The 25,350-nt window shown below is 41.1% G+C and overlaps 1 protein-coding gene across 1 annotated transcript; it reads right to left on the bottom strand.

Moving 5' to 3' along the window:
- Positions 1 to 382: 382 nt before the first annotated feature.
- Positions 383 to 889, bottom strand: LOC147642344 (oleosin G-like). Its single transcript, XM_086807129.1, has one exon. The coding sequence runs from the start codon at positions 887 to 889 to the stop codon at positions 383 to 385; it is 507 nt and encodes a 168-aa protein (XP_086663255.1).
- Between the last annotated feature and the right edge of the window lie 24,461 nt (positions 890 to 25,350).

Raw genomic sequence — 25,350 nt, 5'->3', positions numbered from 1 at the left:
GGGTCCTCACGGAGTACTTTGCTCCCTCTAGTAGTCGCCAAATTTAAAAAAAGTCACATGCAACTATGTATTAGCTATGTATTAGGGTATTTTACAGTAAATTGATTAAATGGTTAAAGTTCTATATATGCAAGTACGTGTGATACAAAAACACATTGCACTTTTCGTATAAATTAATATATATTCAAATAAGTGTGACTTTACAGAACGAGTCAGCATACACTTGATAAAAGCACTTTGCAGTTGGATAAAGAGAAAATATTACATCACAGGGTTAGCTACACACTCGTAGTGATCGAAAATTCCATAAAAGCTCAACATCAGATAATTAGTTTTATTTCGGATATTGCTCCATGGTAGCTAGCTTAGCTTAAGATGATGATTAAGCTCCGGTGGTGGCAGCTTCTTGGGCCTTGCTTTGGAGGGAGCCGACGATCTCTCTGGCCTTGTGGCGCATTTTCTGGGCGGCGTCTTGGATTCTGGCACGTGTGTAGTCAATTTGTTCAGAACCAGGGGGGTGGCGCCCCTTGAAGTAGTTATAAATCCACGAGATTGCAGAGAGAGTAGCTATACCGAAGCCCCCTGCGGTGAGGGCGCCCGCAGTCAGCAAAAAGAGCACAAAGCCGGCCGGGACAAGCACGGGGCTGAAGAAAATAAGCACGGGAGTGAGCAGCGTCAAGGCTATCACTGCGCCGGTGAGTGTCAACCCTCCCAAGAGCAGAAGAATCCCTCCTGTCACAAGGAACGTTATGAACCCTAGCACTTGGCTCGAAGTAGGCTTGTGCTGCTGTAGCTTGTGAATCACGCCTTGTGTTATATGCTCCTGAGCTTGCTTAACCATACCTTGCGCATGCTCCCAAGCTTGCTTAGTAGCACCCTGCTCAGCCATATTCAATGCTCTCACCCTTGTGAATACTAATCGATTAATTAAACGCTCAAAAGCATAATTAATCGACGCTTGCCTACCTCAGCCTCTTTATATATATTCTAGGGGCGGAGGCTCGCACCGAGATAAACACACATCACGTGGGCGCATGACGCCGCATGCTACTAAAAGCTGTATAGTCATGGGCTCCGCAGGCCCAAAGCGATCTTCTAGGAGCGTTGAGCGGAAGGCAGGGTGACACATAGGGCGTGCGGTGGCAAACAAACAAGCATTCGTCGTTTGGCAGTGCTGATGATTTTAAATTTGGATGACCATGGGAGGGGCTTCACAATCTGGTACGCCCAAAGCAGTGCTCGCCTTTAGTGTATTTTTTCGAGGCTAGGTTTATGGAAAACTGGTGTAGAAAAAACCAGCCTTTAGTGTATTTTCTCAAGGCTAGGTTGGCCTTTAGTGTATTTTCTCAAGGCTAGGTTGATGGAAAACCGGTGTAGATTTTGAGTGGACTTTTTTTAAAAGAGTTAAATTTTCTTGGGTCCCTTCCAAAATCTTACCTACGTTGACACTTAGCTTGCCATGTCTAGCCTAGTGATTGTCATGTAAATCAAGTTGCCTACTATTTTCCTGTACATAGTGGTATTCTCCAAAATCTCACCTCCATTTGCATTTAGCTTGTCATTTGGATCCAAATGTTTTCCTAGGAATGCATTTCAAAAAGATGGGTGAGAAAGGTCACTTTATGACACATGAAGCAAAAAACCAATAAGTGCAAGCATAAATCAAAGGAGAAGACATTGAAAAATAGACAAGCTCATGGAGTAAAGCGAAAGAGGGATCTCCATTAATCTCCAAGCTTACATCAAGAGATAGAAACACCCTGAAAAGCCAAAGTGTAGAGAGAGCTCCAAAGAGAATAAATAGCATGCGATAAAGGATAAAGGAAAATTGTGGCCTTAGAAAAAGACTTTCTCTAATCTATAGTCTTTACATTAAAGGTATATAACAAAATGTGGCTTCATATATATATGAATGTTAACCACTTAATGTGGTTACGCTTAATGTAACTTATTTTTATGTAAACTGCGCTAAACGCTTCATGTAAAAGATATATGGGATGACTAAGCTTATGACTTATCCATGAGCATAAGCCTAGGTGTATATAGAGCTAAAAGAACCAATTTTGGGGCCCCAATTGTAGAATGGGCAACAAGGCATTGCAAACAGAGAGCTCATGTATATAAGTAACTTATGAAATATGAAAGGAGACAATCCTATTCCATAGGTAGAGTCTTGATTTGCCCAGTTGGAATGCAAATCCTGAACCAACCCTTGCATTGTCTTCTTTCTTTTCTCTTCTCTCTCTCTCTTCCTCCACATCCTATTCCATAGGTAGAGTCTTGATTTGCCCAGTTGGAATGCAAATCCACTGCTAGGAGTATGTTTGAGATGCATGTTCGATTCGTTTGATTTATTTTTCTTCATACAATGGAGTTCAATGGAGTTCAATGGAGAATGAGAAGCTTATGAAGTTACATCAAAAGTTGGAACTACAAGTAAGTGCCCTAATCTTGCTCTTGAGTCCATTAATTTCTTGTTTTTCTTCACCTAGCTACATAATAGCTTAATCTCACAATTAATCTTAAGTCATTAGGTCTAATTAGGCATTATAGGCATCATTGAATAGCCTAAGTGATCCACAAAAAGAAAAACATAAAAAATCATCTAGGAAGGACTGAAATCACTACAACAGAATGAGGGTTTAGCAGCGAAAATAGCAACGCTTTTATAACTAGAAGGGTGTGGAGATGTCGGACCTATATCACTGCTATTTTCGTTGTAATGGGTTCGCTGCTCCACAGGAAAACTAGCAGCGCTTTTTCGCTGCTCAGCAATGAAATAGCGCTGCTAGTTTCAATGCTAAGTAGTAAACGTAGTGCATAATTAAAAAAAGCTGGGGCAGACTGGGGAGTCTGCAAAGGGGCTGGGGCAGACTGGGGAGTCTGCAAAGGACTCCCCAGTCTATGTCCCAACTCTTTTTTTTCTAATGTAGACATAGTAAAACTAACATAACTTCACATCATCATGGACAAGTGTAATATAAAACTTACAAATACCAAAAAGAAAAGACATTTGTAAACCATGGTTTTAGGAATGTCAAAACTCAATTACAATACTTAGCGGATTACATAAGTGTATGTTTCCAAAAAACTCATATACAAGATAAAGCATAATAAAAACCTATGGAGCTAGGGGCTATCTAGATCTCATGCTGTGCGATTGGTATTGTTTCTTGCGGCTCCAGCTCCTTCTCTTCTCACATTTCCATTGCTATAGGCATGGACATTTGCACCACCGTTTCGAGTTATATGATCCTAAAACACAATAAAACTAACACAAGTGAGAATCAGTTTTGCAAAAACAAATAGGTTTAGGGTTTAGGAATGTACTTACTTGCCATGCTTGCCAAGCATCTCCTCCAATAATAACAATCCATCCTTCATCTTGCACCCTATCAAATAGAGCTTGCAAACCCCATTGTAATGCAAAATCATATTCCTCTTATATAGGGGAGTGGTCCACTGCTTCAAGCTGCAGTTGTATAAACAAGTGAACATTTTAGAAATTTGTTATTTAAGATAATCTTCTTTAATTAAAAGATAAGATACAATTTGAGGCTAATATATACTTACAAATATTGTTGGGATATCAACTCCTCCTTCACGTGTAACATCACACCTCAAGTTATTTGCCATCTATCCAAGAAAAAACATAAATACTTAAAACTCTTATGCATAGGAAGCTACCGGCATGCATAGGAAGCTACCGACATGCGTCGGTTGCTACCGGCATGTATAGGAAGCTACCGGCATTTGTTGGTTGCTATACTGGCATGCTTAGGATGCTACCGGCATGCGTAGGTTGCTACCGGCATGCGTAGGAAACTAACCAGCATGCGTTGGAAGCTAGCGGCATGCATTGGTTGCTATCGGCATGCGTTGGAAGCTACCGGCATGAGTAGGAAGCAACCAGCATGCATAGGAAGCAACCGGCATCATGCGTTAGAAGCTACCGGCATGCGTTGGAAAGCTATCGGCATGTGTAGGTTGCTACCGGCGTGTATAGGAAGCTACCGGTATGTCGGTAAGTACTGGCATGCTTAGGTAACACCCGGCATGCGTAGGAAGCTACCGACATGCATGCTTAGGTAGCTACCGGCATGCATAGGTAGCACCCGGCATGTAATGGGAGCTTCCGGTGCATTCCAGTAGCTATGTGCATGCCTAGGTAGCACTCGCCTAATACATAAGCCTTATGTGCATAAGGCTCATGCATACTATGCATAAGGTTTATGGAGGATAACATTCATAGCTTGCACGAGGCTACGCATTCGTAGCCTGCATAAAGCTATGCATAAGCCTCATTCATAAGCTACCGCATACATGAGGCTTAAGTATTAGCCATATGGAGGATAAGCTTAATACATAAGCCTCATGTATGCAGCTTATGCATGAGCTTATACTACATAAGCCTCATGTATGCGGCTTATGCGTGAGGCTTATGTATCCAGCTTATACATTAGCCATATGCATAAAACCTCATGCATAAAGCTTATGTATCTGGCTTATACATTAGCCATATGCATAAGCGTTATGCATAAGACTTGTGCATATGGCTTTATGCATGGCTTCTTATGCATATGGCTTTATACATGATGCTTATGCATACAGCTAATACATAAGCCTCATGCATAAGCTTATATATAAGGTTATACATAGAGGATTATCGCTAGTGCATAAGCTTTATGCATGAGGCTTTATGCAAAAGTCTCATGCATAAACCTTATGTATAAGCCTCATGCATGAGGCTTGTATGTGAAAGAATGGATGTGGATGTGTATGTGAAAGAGATGTAACCATTTGGTAATGCATAAGTCTTATGCATGAGGTTTATGCACTACCCTTATGTATGAGGCTTATGCATAAGGCTAATGCATAAGCTTTATACACTAGCCTCATACATGAGGCTAAGGCATATGGCCACCTCTAGGGAGGAGCTATGCTATCCATGTAGGGGAGAAAAATAACAAATCCTAAAACTTATGAATCCTATAACATGTAAAAGCATAAGAGAGGAAACATAAAAGGGAGAGATCTCTTACCTTATGAGGCTTGCAAGTGTGGATAACCTACAAAATCAAACCAAATAAAAAAAAAAAGTATTAGTAACCCTATCTGAACCCTAATAGAAAGCATATACAAAACCCTAATCTTAATGAAAGATTATGCATAGCATAGAAAACTCATTGAATCCTTCTTTTTCTCTTCTCATTATAGCTTAACCCTAACCCTAGCTTCTAAATAAAAAACATAATAGAGAGATTTGATGGAGAGCTCTCCATCAAATCTCTTTATTAGGGTTTTTATATAGAAGCTAGGGTAAGTGTCAAGCTTCAATGAGAAGGAAAAAAGAAGAAAAGAAAAACTTAAAAGAGAAGAAAGAGAAGGGAAATACTCACAAGAAAGCTTTAATGGAAAGTTTGTTTGAATAGGAAATGAAGGAAAACAGTAGACATACCTTGCATGAGCTTAAGGAGGATAGGGTAGGAGAGGTAGAAGTGATAGACAAGGCAAAAAAACTCAGAGTACAAGTTTATTTTTACAGTATAGCAGCATTTTTTTGTTGCTATAGATGCTGCTGTTGAGCAGCGAAAAAACGGTGCTGGGCAGTGATGTTACGCTACTGAGTAGCGAACTCTATTGTCATGATGTTATGACTTGCTCGAGGGCTTATCAATGCATGTTTGCATTGAACATCATTTCCTGTAGGAAAATCCAACCATACCATGATAGAATCTTCCAAAGGAACCATGGGTGTTTCAGTTATTGTTTCAGCTTCAGATCCTGTGTTTGTTTCATATTCCCATTCACTTTCATTCTCTATTTGGGTCTCAGCTTTTTCAAGAGTACCCAATGCGTACAATGGTACACTTGGCCCTCTGACAATTCTTAATGAGGGCTGTTTGGAAACTTGTGAGTCCTAACATTCCTATTTTATGTAGTTCGTTATGTCCTTGTATAACTCAGGTTGATCCATTAAAGGTGCAAGTGTTGATGTGATGCTGGCTTTATCATGAGAGAAGAGCATTCCTCCGAATGAGGTTTTGAGAGACTGTTTTAATCTTGTAAAAGAATTATCGAATTCCTCACGTGCTTTCTCAAGCCTATAGTTCGTACAGTCTGTTTCAAATGACTCTTCTGTGTAGAGAGTATGTCTTCCTCTTGAAAGGGAAAGCGGTACTCCTCTAGGCTTTGTATCTTGGTTACTGTTTTAGGTTTGGCATTATGAGGTTCAATCACAACTGGTGACCCTGTAAGACATTCAACCAAGCTAAGCATGGTCTCCTGAGCTTGCTTTTTGCGTTTTGCATGTCATGTGATCATTATTATCCATTTGGGGTGGTTGGGTGGGTTCTAGTTTCTTGATTTAGTATATATAGTGCATTGAGCGAAGAGCAAGAACTTGTTTCATTCTCACTTAGTGATGTACTAGAACTTGTTTTATTCTCTGACTTTCTTTGGTTTGTCAGTTTTTCATTATGTTTACCCATGCGACGAGATCGAATTTTCTTTTGGGTTTTTGTATCCTGTGTCGCACATATAGGTGTTGTGGTCTTTGAGGTGGATGCTTCTGCATCATGTATAGCTTTTGGCTCTTTTGGGATTATGTTCCCTTTTGGGTTTATGTCCTCTACAGACTCCTTTTCCCTGTCTTTTAATTCAACCTTGGTTTCGATAGTTTATTGTCCTTTGTTTTTCTTGGTTTTAGAAGGTTTTGTTTTCTCTTTTAGGTTCTATTTAAAACATGTTCTTCTACCCATGTTGTTGAGGTATTATCTTTTACCTTATTTTTGACTATTTGTCGTGCCTTGGCTTGTAAGCATGTAAGCACATTCAAGGGAACCATGGACAATTGCCCGTTTTGTACACTTAAGATGTTAAGAGTTCTATTTTGTGAGACAAGTTGCATTGAAGCAACTCGTCTTGGGCAATCTTCGAACATGTGATCAATGCCACATCACTCACACATTGGTCGGTCGCAAGGTGTTAGTGACTATGGGCATGGAAGTATTCCAAACTGTGCAGTCTCCCAACCTTGTGAGATCCACGACAATAGAAACACTGAAGTTTCTACCCTTTGGATTGTTTCTGTTTGGTGCATGGGAGATGGTGTGTGACCCCTGGCAATCCCTCCATCGTGGCCATGTTGGAGTGCCTAAATGCTCCTTAATGAGCAATCACATTTTTTTTTTTGCTTTTTATACTTTCCCACAGCCCGTTACAGCTTCAAGAGGCTTGGCGTACTCTTCGTTGGATCAAACGGTGTTCGTTTGCCCTAATTAGCTTAGGTGCTATACGCACGTGAACGACAGATATTTTTCAAAAAAAGCTAGAAACTTCCCAGATGGAAGAGGAGGTCCTAAAACCTATTTTCCATCATTGTCTCAAAAAAAAATCAGAGAATTTTTTCCCTGTTTCGCAGCACATTTTTTAGGGTGTTTCAAAAGGAATTTTGAAAAACTCCGCATGAGGGAGTTGTAGTATTTTTGCAGTACTACAACTTTGTTTCCCTGAGTCGTTTGTGATTTTGTCATCTAGACCCTCAAAAAGTAGCCCGAATATGGCTCGTCATCGTTTTCGCGCTGTTTTTTAACGATTTTTTGTGGTTTATGGTTTGTTTTTTTGCCTCGATTTTTGGGTCGAATTTTGAGGCTGTTGTTCGGAGGCCAAAATGGTTGATTTTGATTTCGGACGACCGAGTCCAAAGTCGAAGAGCTCAATGTCAACTTTTCGATGAGCCCTAGAGTGCCTTCATTGGATTTACCGTTTAGGACATACGGGCCTCCAAACAGGGGTGTTTTCCAGAGTTCCCTCCCTCCCCACGTGAAACTCGTGTTTCACACTGTGACGGTTCAAGCCGGACTTCACAAAAAATTGTGTCATTGGGGACAACCTAAACTCACCCTGACAAGCAATAGTCTTGCAAAAGGAACCAATGAACAAAACATTGAAGTTCGAGGTTACTTTAGATACACTACTTGAACAATCAAGTAATTTACATTGAAGTTCCAGGTTACTTTAGATACACTACTCGAACAATCGATGGCGATATGTAATTTACATTTCATGTTATCCTAGATTCCCTTGAGTATAATGTCATCTTTGGTGGACCTTGGATAAGTGAATCGTTGCATTCACTAGATGAATCCATGAATACTCCTGACAGCAATGTACAATTGTTATTATTACAGGAGGAAGAAACCTTGCAGGAGCTGGAACTTCCAACATATCTTACTGAAAAGATCCCTAGGATTTTGGTTGGATTGGAAATTGCAAATAAAATCACCACAGCTCAAGCATAGCTTTATCCAACACGAGAACACAATCTCATGACCCTCGAGCTATGAGATTTGTTAGGTCAACCAACACTCACGGCCCATCCTGAAAAGGATTACCTTTACACAAGACTTGAACATGCCATGTCTGGGGGTACTTTGAACATATAATGTATATTGAAACTAACCCCCTCAGTTGCAAGTTTTTTGTGGTTGAGTATGTGTTGGAAGCAGATTTAATCTTGGGGCATAATTGGACTGTTGTTGCCCAAGCACCACTGTGCTTTGCTAGTGATAGAGTCATCATGATGGTCAACAACAAAAAGTTGACAATACCATAATGCCAGGAAGAGGATCCAACTTTAATGGACATCTATGATGTTGAACGCAAAAGGATACAAGCCTCTTCCACAAAAACCCCTCTACACAATGACCTACAATCTGCAGCAAAACAACCAACTCCGATAAAGCCTCTACTCCTTCAACCCCATCCTCACCTATGAAGTTCAATGCCAAAACCTCACAATCAGCACCTATTCCTAAAGAAGTTCCCAAAGCCTAACCATCTAATTGTAAGGGAACTCAAAGGAAAGACCCCGGCTCCTATGCATCTTCATCAACAAACCTCACCAAAGAAGACAACCATATGCTCAAAGGCCTCGTCATCGACAGCCACTCCATAAGAGACTCTAACCTCATCATCAACAATGCCAATGAGTCTCAAACCTGCAGCCTCAGTGCCAAGCCAAGTCACGGAGGGCCCCAAACTTTCCACACCAACCCAAAAGAAAACTCCACCGAGATTCCCACAATCACGATATCTTAATAGTATCAAAATGTGGGTGGAGAAGCAGCTACTTGTAGCTCAAGGCTACTATGAAGGTGCCAATCAAATTCGGGTGCCTCGATAGTCAAAAACTCTTCCTCAATGAAGCACTCGAAAGCCAAGGAAGAAGAAGAGTACTCCACAACACCGTCCACAAGAGCCTATGCGAGTTCCTCAAAAAACTCCACCAATGCAACAAGTGTGGGTACCAAAAACATTGCTGCAAGGACAAATGTACTACCAAATAAATACCAAAGCTTGGGTCCCCAAGAGCATCACAAAGGCCCCTAAGCTTGCACAAAGAAGAAAGCCTCAACACCAACCACATCAGCAACCAAATTACAGTGTTCATCAAAGATGGGTGCCTGTGCATGTACTTCAACAACAAGGATACTATGATGGTAATTCCATTATATGGTTTCCAAAATCGAACAATGTGAAGAAAGCCTCAACACCAAGCACATCAGCAACCAAATTACAGTGTTCATCAAAGATGGGTGCCTGTGCATGTACTTCAACAACAACGATACTATGATGGTAATTCCATTATATGGTTGCCAAAATCGAACAATGTGAAGAAAACCTCACCACCGACTTCAACCCCAACAACTTCACCTATAGTTTGACAAGAATGAATCCCAAGCAACAGCAAGCAAATCCCTCCACTACTCTCGTGCACTCAGCACCAACATAAGAGCTTGTCTGTTCAAGCAAACAATCAGCAGTCTTTCCTACTACCTCGACATCATTTTAGCAACGAATTCAAGATCAAATACGGAGACTTAGGAGCACATCAAGAACAAAATAACAATGCTCTTATCACCCCTCTGGTAGTGATAAATGAGTGCACAAGAAGCTGTTGCTTGCAAGTCATGACCTAGAAGACCCAAAAAAAAAACACCTCCAGGTCAAAACCTGCAAATTCACGGAATTACAATTCATGGAGTTCCATCTCATGGCTTAAGAACCTGCACTTTCACATTTAAGCCTCATCATAGATTAATCCATATCACACAATAGCCACTATATATTTGTTAAGCTTATTGCTTACTATTATTTTGGCTAAATTAATGTAGCAGGTGCTCTATGGATACATATCCAAACTCATGCACTGGAGAACATTTGCACCAAAGCCTCACCATCGACAAACTCCAGGTGGATTGGGGGGCCATGGTGGGCAGAAGCCTGGTCAATGGTACAACCCATTGCCTAGAATTTTCCTTCAAATTATAAACCTCTCCAAACGATGCCACCATCTTCACAAATCAATGATCTTCAATCCTTAGTGAAGATATCTATATTAGCCTCGCAAGTCGACGTAATTCTTTCAATCCTCACCAATAAGCGGCTACTTCAACATAGAGCAGTTCAATTGACTCAATTCTTGTACTTCATGAAAAACTACTTCTAAGAGCACTTAAATATACTTAAAAACATAAAAAGCACATGGGCAGAAGAAGACAGGATCAGGTCCTACTCAAAAAACATTTGACAAGAATCCTGCCACACAAAGGGACATCATCACAAACCAATTACTTCAATGATGAATGTCACTTCAATGAATCAAACGAGGAACTGAGAATCATCATCTTGTTTTGATGATTAACTCTACGTTCCTCCGGATCCTTCTCTCTCTTCTCTCCCATTATGAACATCGCTTAGTGTCCCCACTAATAAACATCACATGTAACTTTGCCGATGATTGCCAAAAACAAAGTGGGCCAAAAAACCAAAAAAAAACAAAAAAAGGGGCTCGTACAAAAATAAAAATTCAATCATTAGCAAAACCTCCCCACCCCGTTAGGAATTCCCAATACACAACTAACCTCTTCATACATTAACTAGCTTTTCTTATTTCCTCCGGAGGAACAAAGACCATTGAACGTCATTCAACATCAAAGCCATCGACAAGCTTGTTCATTCTCCCCACATAAAGGTCTTCAACGCGATCGCGCGGACGTGATCACCATCAGGAAGGGGGGAATGTTAATCCAATTCTAGGATTAACAAGAGCTACCACTCTTACATCAAGGAGTCATGGTAGATACACCAAAGGGTCATACATTCAAGATATAAAGCAATAGTGTCCAAAGCTACAACTTAGACGGGTGCCCGTAATGGTGTGACGGAGTATTTATGGCGATTTTCACTTCAAGAGCGTGTGGTAGCAAGATAGGATGAAGTCCTAAGTGATGTACTTCATGGATATATTATGAGATTAGTCATTGTAATAGCATTAGGCCTCTTATGAGCCTAAAGTGCCTTCAGCTGCTAGCACCCCAGAATTCGTTGCGCAGTGGGGTTAGGGATCTTACAGATATATGAAGTCACCTTTGACAGTGTGTTAAGATGTAGAACATTGACATGGTAGTCATGAATCCATGCACACCATGCATGTACATTTGCACAACCCGCCATGCATTGCGAAGGCCTGCTGACTACGCATGTGATTGACAACATCCTTCAAAAATGAAATTTGCACATGGTAGATACAACAACATGATAACCTGTCCTTGAGTTTTCGAACAAAGTATGGCTTCGCTGACTCAAAAGCACGAAGTTGGATTGTGACATTGGGAAAAGCATCCTTAAAACATTGGAAGAGCTCGGTCTGTAATCTAGAACATAGAAAGCATGTAAGCCACCTATACACCGCTATTAGCAACTATACACAGGCTATTCCAAAGTTATTAGACAACTATTAAATTGCTACTAGAATCTTGTCTAATAGTCAGCTATCAACAATAAGCTAGCAGACAGCTATTGGATGGCAGACAATCATCAGACAACTATCAATAAGCTATTAGGAGGTTGCCTCTACTAGCTTTTAGGTAGCTAATAGCTATCTACAGCTATTAGCAGTGACCAGCTAGTAGTCAGATATAAGATAGATAGCTATTAGATATAATTCTATTAGGTAGCTATCAACAGCTATTATTAGGTAGCTATCAAATAGCTAATAAACAACTATAAGGTAGTCATTACACAATAATTAGACAGCTATTAAACAACTATAAGGTAGCTATCAAATAGCTAATAAACAACTATAAGGTAGTTATTACACAGTAATTAGATAGCTATTAAATTGCTATTATAATGTTGTTTAATAGTTAGCTATCCATGAGTTAGCAGACAGCTATTGGGTGGCTATTAAACAGTCATTACACAACCATGAGTAAGCTGTTAGGAGGCTGTGTCTACTAGCTTTTAGGTACCTAATATAATTGCTTTTATAATGTTGTTTAATAGTTAGCTATCAGTGAGTTAGCAGACAGCTATTGGGTGGCTATTAAACAGTCATTACACAACCATGAGTAAGCTGTTAGGAGGCTGTGTCTACTAGCTTTTAGGTACCTAATAGCTATCTACAACTATTAGCAAATGACCAACTAGTAGTAAGATATAAGATAGATAGCTATTAGATATAATTCTATTAGGTAGCTATCAACAACTACTATTAGTTAGCTATCAATAGCTATTAGTAGGTAGCTATCAACAGCTATTAAAACTAGAAGATAAACAGCTATTCGATATCATTCTATGAGACATAGAGCTATTAGTAAGCTATTACACTACTATCACACAACTATTAGATATATAGAGTTGTTAGCTATTAGAGGCACATCTATTAATTAGTTACACAACATCTAATAAATAGCTACTAGCTATATACAGGTATTAGGTACTAGCTACTAGCTATCTATAGGTATTAGGTACTAGCTACTAGCTATATACAGGTATTGGGTAGCTATCAGGTATAAATTAAGTGCACAACTATAATTGAGCTAAGGTTGCTATTAGATTCATAGCTGCTAGTTAAAATAGCTTGTTATTTATTAGATTCATAGCTACTAGTTAAAATAGCTTGTTATTTATTAGATTCATAGCTACCCAATACCTGTATATAGCTACTAGCTATATATAGGTATTGGGTAGCTATCAGGTATAAATTAAGTGCACAACTATAATTGAGCTAAGGTTGCTATTAGATTCATAGCTACTAGTTAAAATAGCTTGTTATTTATTAGATTCATAGCTACTAGTTAAAATAGCTTGTTATTTATTAGATATCTAAAAGATATATAGCTATTAGACAACTATTATGTATATGTTAGGTGAGCATGTATTAATCAAGTCTTAGTTAGCTACACACTCTAACTATTAAGTAGCTACTATCTATATATTAATTAGCATAGCTAGTTACCTATTAGATAGGCTTTAGATATATACAACTATGAGAAAGCTATTAGGTAAATAGTAGATGCGGCATACCTACAATACATCTAGTAGATGAATTGGGTGCTTGATTGACCAATTCTTTTTCAACATATGTCCTTTGTGTTAGGGGACACATGAGTCTCAGTTGTCCAAAAAGTGACCACTAGCTCCTTTACCTCATCAGGTATGCAGCTTCTTGGTTGTTTCCTATGACATGTGGAGAAAGACAACATGGAGTTGTCATTTTCAAGTTCCAGTTGATATTTTGCCACATAAAAGTTGAAAAGATGCAGGGGGGAAGAGAGCTTGAGCTCTTGCAAGCACACACACATACTCACAAAACCCTAATAGAGAACACACAAGGTGAGAGGCTGAAAATCTTCTTCTTCTCTACTCAACACTCAACACACCATATACAAGATAAGAGTACACACAATATGAAAGGTACTCAACCAAATACATACACAGGTTCTCTATAGTGTGAACCCAACTAAATGAGCTGGCGCTATAACTATGCCAGTCTCTAGAATAGCTGTCGCATAGCCTGTCATCCCACTGGCCGCATATCACCCATGATATCACCAACCATGCCAGTGGTGTAAGTGTGGGGCCTATCCCCCAGGCGGGTCATCAGTGTTCACCGCCTCACTAGATGAGCTCGATATCTCAACACTCCCCCTCGAGCTCAACTCCATCTCATGTACACCAAGTGAAGCCCTGAATCTGCGGAGCTTCTCTGTATCCAATGCTTTGGTGAAGATGTCAACTACCTGATCCTCTGTGTGCTGACATAAACAAGGTCGAGGTCTCCTGCCAAGACCTTCTCTCTGACGAAGTGGTAGTGGACCTCTATATGCTTCGTACGAGCATGAAAGACTGGGTTCCTGGCCAACTGTATACTGCTAATGTTGTCACAAAAAATGACAACTTGTCTATCCACCACTGATAGACCCAAATCTACAAGTAGCTTTCTCAACCAAGCTACCTCACATACTGCCATAGCAACTCCTCTGTACTCGGCCTTTGTACTGGTGGATAGAGCAACCGTAGGCTACTTCTTGCTGCTCCAAGTCACAGCAGCACTCTCCAAAGAAAACATGAAGCCACTAGTAGATCTTCTATCTGAGATACTACCAGTCCAATCAGCATCTGTGTACCCATGTACACATATCTCTGTCCCAGTCTCATAGAATAGTCCACAATGCAAAGTAGACCTCACATACCTCAGTATGCGTCTCACTGCATCCAAATGCGGTTTTCGTGGAACCTGCATAAACTAACTCACCAACCCAACAGCATAGCTCAAATCTGACTGCATAAACTGACTCACCAACCCAACAGCATAGCTCAAATCTGGTCTGGTGATCGTCATGTAGATCAAACTTCCTACTATGTGCCTATACATAGTAGGATCCTCCAAGATCTCTCCTGAATCTGCACTCAACTTGCCATTCTGATCCAATGGCATGGAAATAGGCTTACAGCCTGTCATACTATACTTGGACAACATGTCCAAGCCATACTGTCTCTGCAGTAATCCAATACCATGTGGTGACCTAATCTCCTCAATGCCCAAGAAATATCTGAGCTCCCCCAGATCCTTCATCTCGAACTTCTGTCTAAGCAAGATCTTTACATCAAATATCTCTGCATCATGGTCCCCCGTAATGATCAAGTTATCTACATAGATGACAACAAGCACAACCCCTCTATCACCATGTCTCACATACAACGAGAAATCTGCATTGGCTACATGAAAGCCAATAGTGACAAGATATTTAGAAATCTTGTCAGACCATGCTCTTGGTGCTTGTTTTAAGTCATACAAGGCTTTCTTCAACCTGCAAACATGCTCGGGGTGACTCACATCCTCATAACCAGGTGGCTGCAACATATACACCTCTTCTTGCAAATCCCCATGCAAGAATGCATTCTTTACATCCATCTGATGTAAAGACCATTGCTTTGATGCAGCCACTGCTATCACAACTCTCACTGTTGCCATCTTGGCAACTGGGCTGAAAGTTTCCTCATAATCAATGCCATATGTCTGCGCATATCCTTTGGCTACTAATCTAGCCTTGTACCTGTTTATGCTTCCATCACTGTTATGTTTTACTTTGTACACCCACTTGCATCCAATGGCTTTCTTGCCTTCAGGCAATTGCACTAAATCCCAAGTCTCATTTCCATATAGTGCATCCATCTCCTCATCCATAGCTTTCTCCCAACACACATTTCGAACAGCCTCATCAATGCATGTGGGCTCAACAACCTACACAACCTTTGCCATATATGCATAGTGATGTGCCACATAACCATCATAGGTAAATCTCTGCACAAGATTTTTCACTCTCCCAGATCTTCGCAGCTTTTCATTCATGGCTTCCATAGCCTTCTTTACACCAGGTGTTCTCATAGCTGGGATCCCAAGCTCCTCATCAAGGCTCATATCTGAGGCACTAGACTCTCCATCAACATGAGAATGCCCTGCAGAAATGTCAGGCATACCAAGGGGCTCAACCACTTTCTCTTTTTCTTTACGTGATGTACTAATCACATTCGCAGGACTGGTATTATGACGCAGCCTGCCCCCACTGCATGGTCTATCAACAGACCCACTAGATGAAGACTCTCCTGGTCCACTCAAAGACTGTGATTGCTGACCTGCATTCTGTGCAACCACACTTCCACTCACATCAGCCCCAACAGTTTCTTTTTCAGCAGCATACCAGCTGCTCATCTCATCAAGGACAACATCCCTGCTTACCCTCAACTCACGTGTAGCAGGGTTATAACACCTGTATCCCTTTTGCTCAAGGGAATATCCAATAAACACACATTTTTCAGCTTTCGGATCCAGCTTAGTTCTCAGCTCATCTGGCACATGCACATATGCAATGCACCCAAAGACTTTCAGATGAGACAAATCTGGTTTTCTGTCAGTAAACCTCTCCTCTGGAGTTACATCATGTATGGCTGCAGTTAGAGTCCTGTTCACGATGTATACTGCTGTAGAAACAGCCTCAGTCCAATAGCTATGCAGCATATTTTTCTCTTCCATCAATGCTCGTGCAATCTCAGCAATGTGCCTGTTTTTTCGCTCAGCAACTCCATTTTGCTGCGGAGTGTATCTGCATGTAAACTGTCTCCGAATACCATTCTTCTTCAAAAATTCAGAGAATTCATTGGAGAAGTACTCTCCCCCTCCATCTGACCTTAGGCACTTTCCATATTTCCCTGTTTGCTTTTCAACCAAAACTCTGAAATTCTGAAAGTGAGTGAACACCTCACTCTTCTCCTTCATGAAATATACCCACACTTTCCTTGTGTGGTCATCAATGAATGTCACATAATACCTGCAGCCTCCCATAGACATGGTCTTCGTAGGACCCCATACATCTGAATGCACAACATCTAGTGCATTTCTGCTCACATATCTGTTACGTGGAAATACATGCTTTGTTTGTTTTCCAAATTGGCATGCTTCACATATTCTCTGCATACCTTCCACTTTAAATTTTGGCAGCCCTGTCACAATTCCTTTTGTCTGCATAGACTTCATTCTCTGCACATTCACATGTCCAATTCTTTTATGCCATATGTCTGTGTCTGCAACAATTCTTGAACCATTTGCAAACATCGCAGCATTCATTTCAGGCATGTCTACATTCAACGTAAACATTCTGCCCACTGTTGCCTTTTGCAACCAACTTGCACTTGTCTTTAAAGTCTTCAACATAACAACCATCAGGGTTAAACCAAACCTACAAACCCTGCTCAATCATCTGGCCAACTGAAACCAAATTTTTTGTTATGTTCGGAACGTGAAGTACATCTGCAAGATACTTCACTTTGCCATCCTGCATAGACAATGGCACATCTCCAACATGGGCAATTGGATTAGCAGTGTCATCCCCTGTTTCCACAAAACCTGGTCTTTTCGGGTTTTTCATCTCCTTGAACCACTCTCCATGACTTGTCATGTGGTTCGAAGCACCTGAATCCACATACCATACATCATCTTTTTGTGCTGCATCAACATTTTCAGACATGGCATTCACGACATGCTGCATAACAAACAACCTTTCATTATCCTCATTATTTATGCTTGAGGATGCATAGTTGTTTTGCTGCACTTTCCCATTTTGCATGTCAACCTGCTTCTTATAACATTCTGCCTACACATGTCCAGGCTTACCACAATAATAGCATTCACGTGCATCATTATACTACCTTTGCCAATTTCCACGGCCTCTTTGACTCCCCCTACCTCTGAATTTTCCTCTTCCACCTGCGTGTTATTGTTGTTGTTATTATGTATTCTGGGACTGTTGTTGCTGCTGCTGCTGTCCATAATTCTAATTACCTATTCGGCCACCTCCTTGACCGTGTCCACGGCCTCCTCTACCTCGTCCTCTTCCTGAACTTGTGTAGAAGGCCTGTTGCTCTGAACTGTTTTTGCTTTGTGAAGACTGTTGGTCTTCACCCAAGCTCTTCTCTTCTATAATCAGCATAGACACCAAATCTGTAAAGTTGGGAATGTTTTCCCGAGTCTGAATAGACGTCTTGAATGCCTTGTATTGTGGCCCGAGACCACGTAGAGAGACCTCCACCTTATCATCATCATCTACTACTGACACACCAATAGATGCAAGGGATTCCACAATACCCTTTATCTTCAACGCATAGTCATTCACAAACATGCTCTTTTTCCATAGTATGAAGTTCATTCTTCAACTGTATCTTACGTGCCTTGGTATTTGTTTCATAGAGCTTTACCAAGGTGTCCCATGCCTCCTTGGGGGACTTGGCATCCTGAATGTGCCCAATCATGGTGTCCTGTATACTAATGGAGAGCCAATATATAACTTTCCTGGCTCCTTGGTTTCAGTCTTTAAACTCTTTCACATCTGCACAGCAGTCGGATTTATGTCCGGTATCTCCGGTGCCTCTTCATGCTCACCTTCTATGTAGTCCCAATAGCCCTTTCCCATCAGAAAATTCGTCAACCTGAACCTCCAAGCATGGAAGTTATTCTTATCTAGCTTCTCAGCCACAATCAATGTTATCCCATCATTTGACATCTTGCCAAACACACAATTTTACCAGAAATAGCACTCTAGTTTGTCCTGCACAAACTGCTGTATTTCCTGCAGCGGTGCTGTAGTACTCTCAAATGTCACAACCAGTGACTTCAATGTGCATACATACACCCAATAGCAACTGTTGACCTCTTTGCAGCACCCACAGTGTCTGCACAGTCAATCTGTCTTCCTGCAGTTCTTAAAACAGAGTTCTGCAGAGGATCGATGACTTACTCACAGTGCTCGAAATTGCCTGCTTTCTGAAAAACGGAGGTTCAGACGTGTCTGAAATGCAATTTTGGCCCAGAAAATTTTGTCCGATAGGACGTTATATTTGCCCTATAGCTTTACTCCCACGAAGAAAGCTCCTCAATCAGAGATCGTTTGCCGGTGCCTCCCGTAGAGCTCCCGACAAGGGTGTAGTTACCAACACAAATAGGGAAGAGTAGTTGAAGCTCTTACCCTCGTACCGCTTCCTGTGGTTCTCTTGCTTGCAACTCAGCCCTTAGCACGAACCAGGCTCTGATACCATGAAAAGATGCAGGGGGAAAGAGAGCTTGAGCTCTTGCAAGCACACACACACTCACAAAACCCTAATAGAGAACACACAAGGTGAGAGGCTGAAAATCTTCTTCTTCTCTACTCAACACTCAACACACCATATACAAGATAAGAGTACACACAATATGAAAGGTACTCAACCAAATACATACACAGGTTCTCTATAGTGTGAACCCAACTAAATGAGCTGGCGCTATAACTATGCCAGACTCTAGAATGGCTGTCGCACAGCTTGTCATCCCACTGGCCGCATATCACCCATGATCTCACCAACCATGCCAGTGGTGTAAGTGTGGGGCCTATCCCCCAGGCGGGTCATCAGTGTCCATCGCCTCACTAGATGAGCTCGATATCTCAACAAAAGTTCCTTCTATTAACAGATAGTAGTTTAGAGACATCAGTGAGTTTGAGGCTAGCTAACTCCTCTAATTCTTCTACGTTTAAGAGCATCATCATGGCATACCGTTTGAGGAATAATTCATCCCCAGACCGTGGCTTGTTCAAACTTTGGAGCGTGTTACGAATATTTGCTATGAGCTTTGTTTGAACATTGTTCTGGTGCCTTGGAGATGTGTCTTGCAAATCTTTTAATGTGACGGATGAAGGATTAGCTGATTGAAGAGTCTTTCTTAGTGGCCATGTCCATTCCATTTGTTTGCTCTGATGAAAATACCGCACAATCTCTTTGGAAATTTATGTTCTTCTTTTGTCATTAACGGTCTCTATGGTCCCAGTGTCTTGCTTCCTCTCCTTTTCTTTTTTCTCTGTCTCTTTGTTTTCTTTGTTGTGCTTCATATTCCCTAATGAACCTATGTTCTTGGGATGGGAGTGCATTAACCTGTAACATATAAACTTATGTTAAATCCCCACTTTTGCATTGCGTAGAAAGAGAAAGAGAGAGATAGAGAGATCAGTGTTCAGACCTACAAAGTTTCAACCTCTTCCAACTCTTATATTTCCACCATGTTTCTCTTTTGTGTATTCAGTCGGATAGAGAAAGAGAGTATTCAGCCGTCTCTCTGTGTGTGTGGGACGTGGAGAGAGAGAGAGAGAGAGAGAGAGAGAGAGAGAGAGAGAGAGAGAGAGAGAGGGAGAGGGAGAGGGAGAGAAAGAGAGAGAGAGAAACAGAAAGAAACTCCAGCCCGTGATGTGGGAGAAGGGAATCATGAATTGTAAAACGTAAAAGTTTGAATAAACTCTAGCCCGCGACGCAGGAGAAGGGAATCATGAAGGTTTGAATTTTAGAACCTAAAAGTTAAAATTGTAAGATCTTTTTCGTAAAGTAAAACGGATTTCTTGAAATCTAGCTTTACACCTTTCAAAGAGCTAGTTCACTACCCAAATAGCATTGTCCGCATATTCATGCTTCCACCCCATAATCATGGGATAGTGCCAAACATTGATATTTGGCACAAAAGGATTACCCATGTAAACATACAAAAGCTAAAATATATGCAAACAAAGGGCATGGTTGGTGGTCTACCAAGATTCATATAAAGTGGGAATACACATGTTTGTGATGCATGCCAACTTGGAAAAACAAGAAAGTTTGCCATTTCCCAGGGATAGTCAAATGAGTAGAATACCACTTGAGGTTGTGCATAGTGACATTTAGGATCCCACTCAAACCCAATTAATAAATGGGAGCAGGTATTACATCACATTTATTGATGATTTCAGTAGGATGACATGGATTTATATTTTGAAAGAGAAGAGTGAAGCATTAGGCAAGTTCAAAGAATTCAAAGAACTTGTGAAAAGGCAATATGGTCATTGGATTAAATGTTTAAGGACAGATGGTGGTGGTTGTAGCATTATGTGGTAGTGATGTGTGTGAACACACTTAGCCTCCACCGGGGCACTTTTTCCCTCACTAGGAGGTTTTTTCCCCCGTGCTTATGTACACCCTACTCATTTTGGGGTGTGTACTAATCTTTTATATCTGACACACATTTGTTCATTCTAATCTAGTGAGTTTGTGTTCTCTCAAGCTTCTCTATCTTGTGTGTGTGCATTGTTGCAACCCTAACCCTAATTCCAACAATTGGTATCAGAGCTAGCTTCCTCGACACTTGATCTAGTAGTCTGCCTCCCTCCTCACGACCCTATTTTTCTGTCTCCGATTGAGATACCCTCTTAGGAGCAGAAGGTATATACTGTAGTGTGTTGTATACAAAGTATACAACGTTTTCAAGGTCCACACCCAAAACACGTGTTCTCATTTCTAAGCTCATCCTTCTGAATCCTTGAAAGAGGTGGGGCTCCTGAGAAAGTGTTCTGGAGAAAGTGTTCTGAGGGAAGGGTCTTCCTTCACTTCTGAATTTCCCAGCATCTTGATTCTGATTAGGGCCTTGCTGCCTCTTTGGGGGTGAAAAGTTTGAAGCACTTCCCGGGGTTTAGAACCTTCTAAAGTTTGAGGGTGCAGGCTTCGGCGGGACCTTAACAACAAATGCTTTGGCAAAGTCCTTTGCCATTCTGACAGCTTCTGCCTGCATTATCCAAGTGTGTAATGAAGCACGTGTTACATATCTACACAAACAGTTGGAGTATGAGCATATGAATGAGGGAGACTCAATTGACAGCTTCTTGACCAAGATTAAAGATTTTAAGGAGCAGCTCACTAGTGTGGATGAGATATATCCTAATAGTACATTGGTGCGCCCACAGTTCTCAATGCACTGTCGAATTCTTATCAGAGTTTTGACTCTACCCTTAGACTCATATGATGAAGGGAAATCCAAATTCCCTTACATTTGATGAGCTGGTTTCAATACTCTTACAAGAAGAGCAATCTAAGCAAAACAGATTTGTTATGCGAGTTAGTGACCAAGCTTTTGTTGCCAGTCAGAAAGGCAAAGGTCTATCTTTATCTAAGTCTAATTCTCTCTCTCTCTCTCTCTCTCTCTCTCTCTCTCTCTCTCTCTCTCTCTCTCTCTCTCTCTCTCTCTCTCTCTATTTTTGTGAATGCATTAGAAATGACCCTAGGAGCTTGGGGGAGCAGTGCCAAAACAGTGCGAATTTTGAGCCTGCACCGCTGCTGTAGACCCCAAATTCGCACTGTTTTGGCACAGCTTCCCCAGCCCTTCAGGAGCAATTCCGATGCATTGGATGACAAACAATGTATTTTTACATATGATTAAAGGTATTTTTATCTTGTAAATTACTGTTTCTCATAATCAATATACTCAACTTGATTATAAATGCATCAGAAATGATTCTGAGTGGCTGGGGGAGCAGTGCCAGAACAATGCAAATTTTGAGCTTGCACCGCTACTGTAGAGCCCAAATTCGCACTGTTCTGGCATAGCTTCCCCAGCCCTCCAAGAGCAATTCTGATGCATTGGATGACAAATAATGTATTTTTACACATGATTAAAGGTATTTTTATTTTATAAATTATTATTTTTATAATTAATGTACTCAACTTCATTATAAATGCATTAGAAATGATCCTGAGTGGCTGGGGGAGCAGTGCCAGAATAGTGCGAATTTCGAGCCTGCACCGCTGCTGCAGAGCCTAAATTTGCACTGTTCTGGCATAGCTTCCCCAGTCCTCCAGGAGTAATTCTGATGCATTGGATGACAAATAATGTAATTTTACACATGATTAAAGGTGTTTTTATCTTATAAACTATTGTTTCTCACAATTAGTGTACTCAACTTCATTGTAAATGCATCAGAAATGATCCTGAGTGGCTAGGAGAGCAGTGCCAGAACAGTGCGAATTTCGAGCGTGCATCGCCGCTACAGGGCTTAAATTCACACTGTTTTGGAATAGCTTCCCCAGTCCTCCAGGAGCAATTCTGATGCATTGGATGATAAACACTATATTTTTACACATGATTAAAGGTGTTTTTATCTTATAAACTACTATTTCTCACAATTAGTGTGCTCAACTTCATTATAAATGCATCAGAAATAATCGTGAGTGGCTAGGAGAGAAGTGCTAGAATAGTGCAAATTTTGAGCCTACATCGCCGTTGCAGAGGCCACATTCGCACTGTTCTGGCACAGCTTCCTCAGTCCTCCAGGAGCATTTATGATGCCTTGGGTGACAAACTAGCACATGATAGACACTCCATGTTAAACAAACATGATGACACTGAGACATTGTAAGAGAAACTTAAAATTTTAATTATCAGAAGGTTACAAATGAAAGCCATATAAGCTTGTTACAAAAGGGGGATTTGAAACAAAAGAGTTGCTTCAAAAAAAAGGTTAACATCTAAGATCTCTAGATCGTGTCTCGCTCGCCTCGAATGCGTCGAGCTAGTTGCATGTCCTTTTGGCAGATATGGTAATCCTCTTTGCATGTATTACAAGGAGGTTGGTGTCTTCAAAAAGCCCAACAAGGTAAGCCTAGGAGGCTTCTTGCAATGCTTCAAGGGCAATCCCTTGCACACGAAACTCTGTTCTATATCGTTGGAGAATCTCCTTCATCACTGTGCGAGCGAAAGGGGCTCTTCTTATCAGTAACTTAGTGTTCCTCTGATAAAACTTGATTTCTTGTAGAGTCCTATGCCCTTGGCGCATCCTTCTCCTTGGAGCTCTCTGTGTTGTGTTAGTGCGTTGGCGAGGTTGGGACTTCCTTGGCTTGAAGAGCTTGACCTTTCTACGCTTGCGCGCACTTGTAGGAACCTCCTCTTGGTCTCTCTCATAGTCTGAATCCTCCTCCTCCTGTTGCTGTGGTACCTGTGTATCAATACCTGTGTATCAAGTTCCTCCCGGGTAGGTAGGGGACCCTGTCATCCTGGTAGTAGGGTCTTGCCACCTATGGTTCTGCGCAATGTAGGAATGTTTTCACCAACCCAGTCGAACTGCTCATCATCGACCTCTCTATCTTGATCTCTGGGGTGGCTGCATTGTGGGGTCTTCTTCTTCACACGCTTGCTCCCACTAGAAGGGCCTTCATGTGTGTGGTTTGGTGTTGTTGTGGGGGGAGGGTTGGACTCTGTTGATCCCATTGGGCGTGTCCTAGAATCCAAGGGGTCACTCTCTTCTGTGCTGTCGCCAGTATGTGGTCGTTTGGGTGTCTTGCACTATGTTTTGTGATGAAGGCATGGTAACACGTGCGGTGTTCTTGGTGCGTGCCATATCCATGTACGACTATGCTAACGTGGTGATGTACTGGTGTCCTTACGTGGGTGTCTACATAGATCTTGAGCTCAAGCTCTCTAAAAAAGTGAAATGAAAATGAAGTGAGAGAAGGAACTATTAATAGTCTTTTTAAAGGGCAAAAAAAAAACCTAACTAAAATTATTTTCTTAGCCTTATTACATCTAGATTTATGCTGGTGAGTGCACAACCCAATGCCTCCCTTGTCTCCTCATTCGTGCACGCCAAGCACCATGCCTATGGGGAGCATTGGTCTACAACCATTCAAGCCGAGCATGACTTTTTGCAGCCTTGCGTGCCTCTTGCGCAAGCTTAGATTGTTGGGCCCACTCCCTAACCAATATATATAAAACCAATTGAACATCTCTTGTAGATAGTTTGTACATGTTCTTCCTGCAGAAGCTCCACCTCCATGTCTTGTATTTTTGAAATAAACCCCTCTTGCTTTATAATGTGATTTCTCCATCCCTTGGGTACTCCACATGTCGAGCGATCCATACTTGTTCATGAAATACGCACCATGCACATAAACTATGTGCTGTACACATGACAATAGAATTTAATTAGAAAAAGTCAAGGTTAAAATACCAATTTATTTTTTTACTCAACAACTTACCATATAGTGTATTACTTTACTCTCTCCCCAAGCACCTAGCACACTTTTGGTGAATTCTATGATATGTTGTTGGAATGATACTCGTTCTTGGGTAGTTGTGCTACTTTGATTCATAATGCGAACCATGTTATTGAAATTTATCCGAAGCTGTTTGCGCATATTTACAAGAGCTGGCATTGGACAATCTACATTTGTGGTGATTGCACACAGGTCTCTCCAGAGTCCCCAAGTCTTCTTTGAATTCTCTATGTTTCCTAGCTTCTCCAAAAATCTCCTTGCCTTTGATCCAGTCATGGAGACCTTTTGAGCAACCTTGTATGACATACACTGATGATGTTTTAAGTCCTTCTTGACATTGTAAAAGGTTGAATTGTGATGCTTTTTGCAATTGAGATTGGAGAATATGGGTTTGCTAAGCTCCACTTGTAGTCAATCTTCTACAGTATCCTAACAAGCCAAGCTCTCCTTTACCACTAAATTGCATAAAAGATGATAAATTGCAGAAAGGAGGGTTTGCTCTTAATAGAGGGTCAACTGGATAGAGATGCCCATCAACCCAAAGATCTACATTTTTCTCCTTAGCTATCCTACGAGCTTCGACAGATTGTGCATCAGTAGGATGGGTTTTTTTAGAGCTGCCATACTCTTTAA

This window comes from Cibotium barometz, chromosome 1 (genome assembly GCF_041138505.1).
Source record: "Cibotium barometz isolate CiBa-2024 chromosome 1, ASM4113850v1, whole genome shotgun sequence".
Classification (NCBI taxonomy): domain Eukaryota; kingdom Viridiplantae; phylum Streptophyta; class Polypodiopsida; order Cyatheales; family Cibotiaceae; genus Cibotium; species Cibotium barometz.
Note: the sequence above shows the minus strand (reverse complement) of the source record. Positions and strands in the feature narration are given on the sequence as shown.

Bases quoted from the DNA above. Each gene is read 5' to 3' on its own strand.
- LOC147642344 (XM_086807129.1), bottom strand. From the start codon at position 889: ATGGCTGAGCAGGGTGCTACTAAGCAAGCTTGGGAGCATGCGCAAGGT.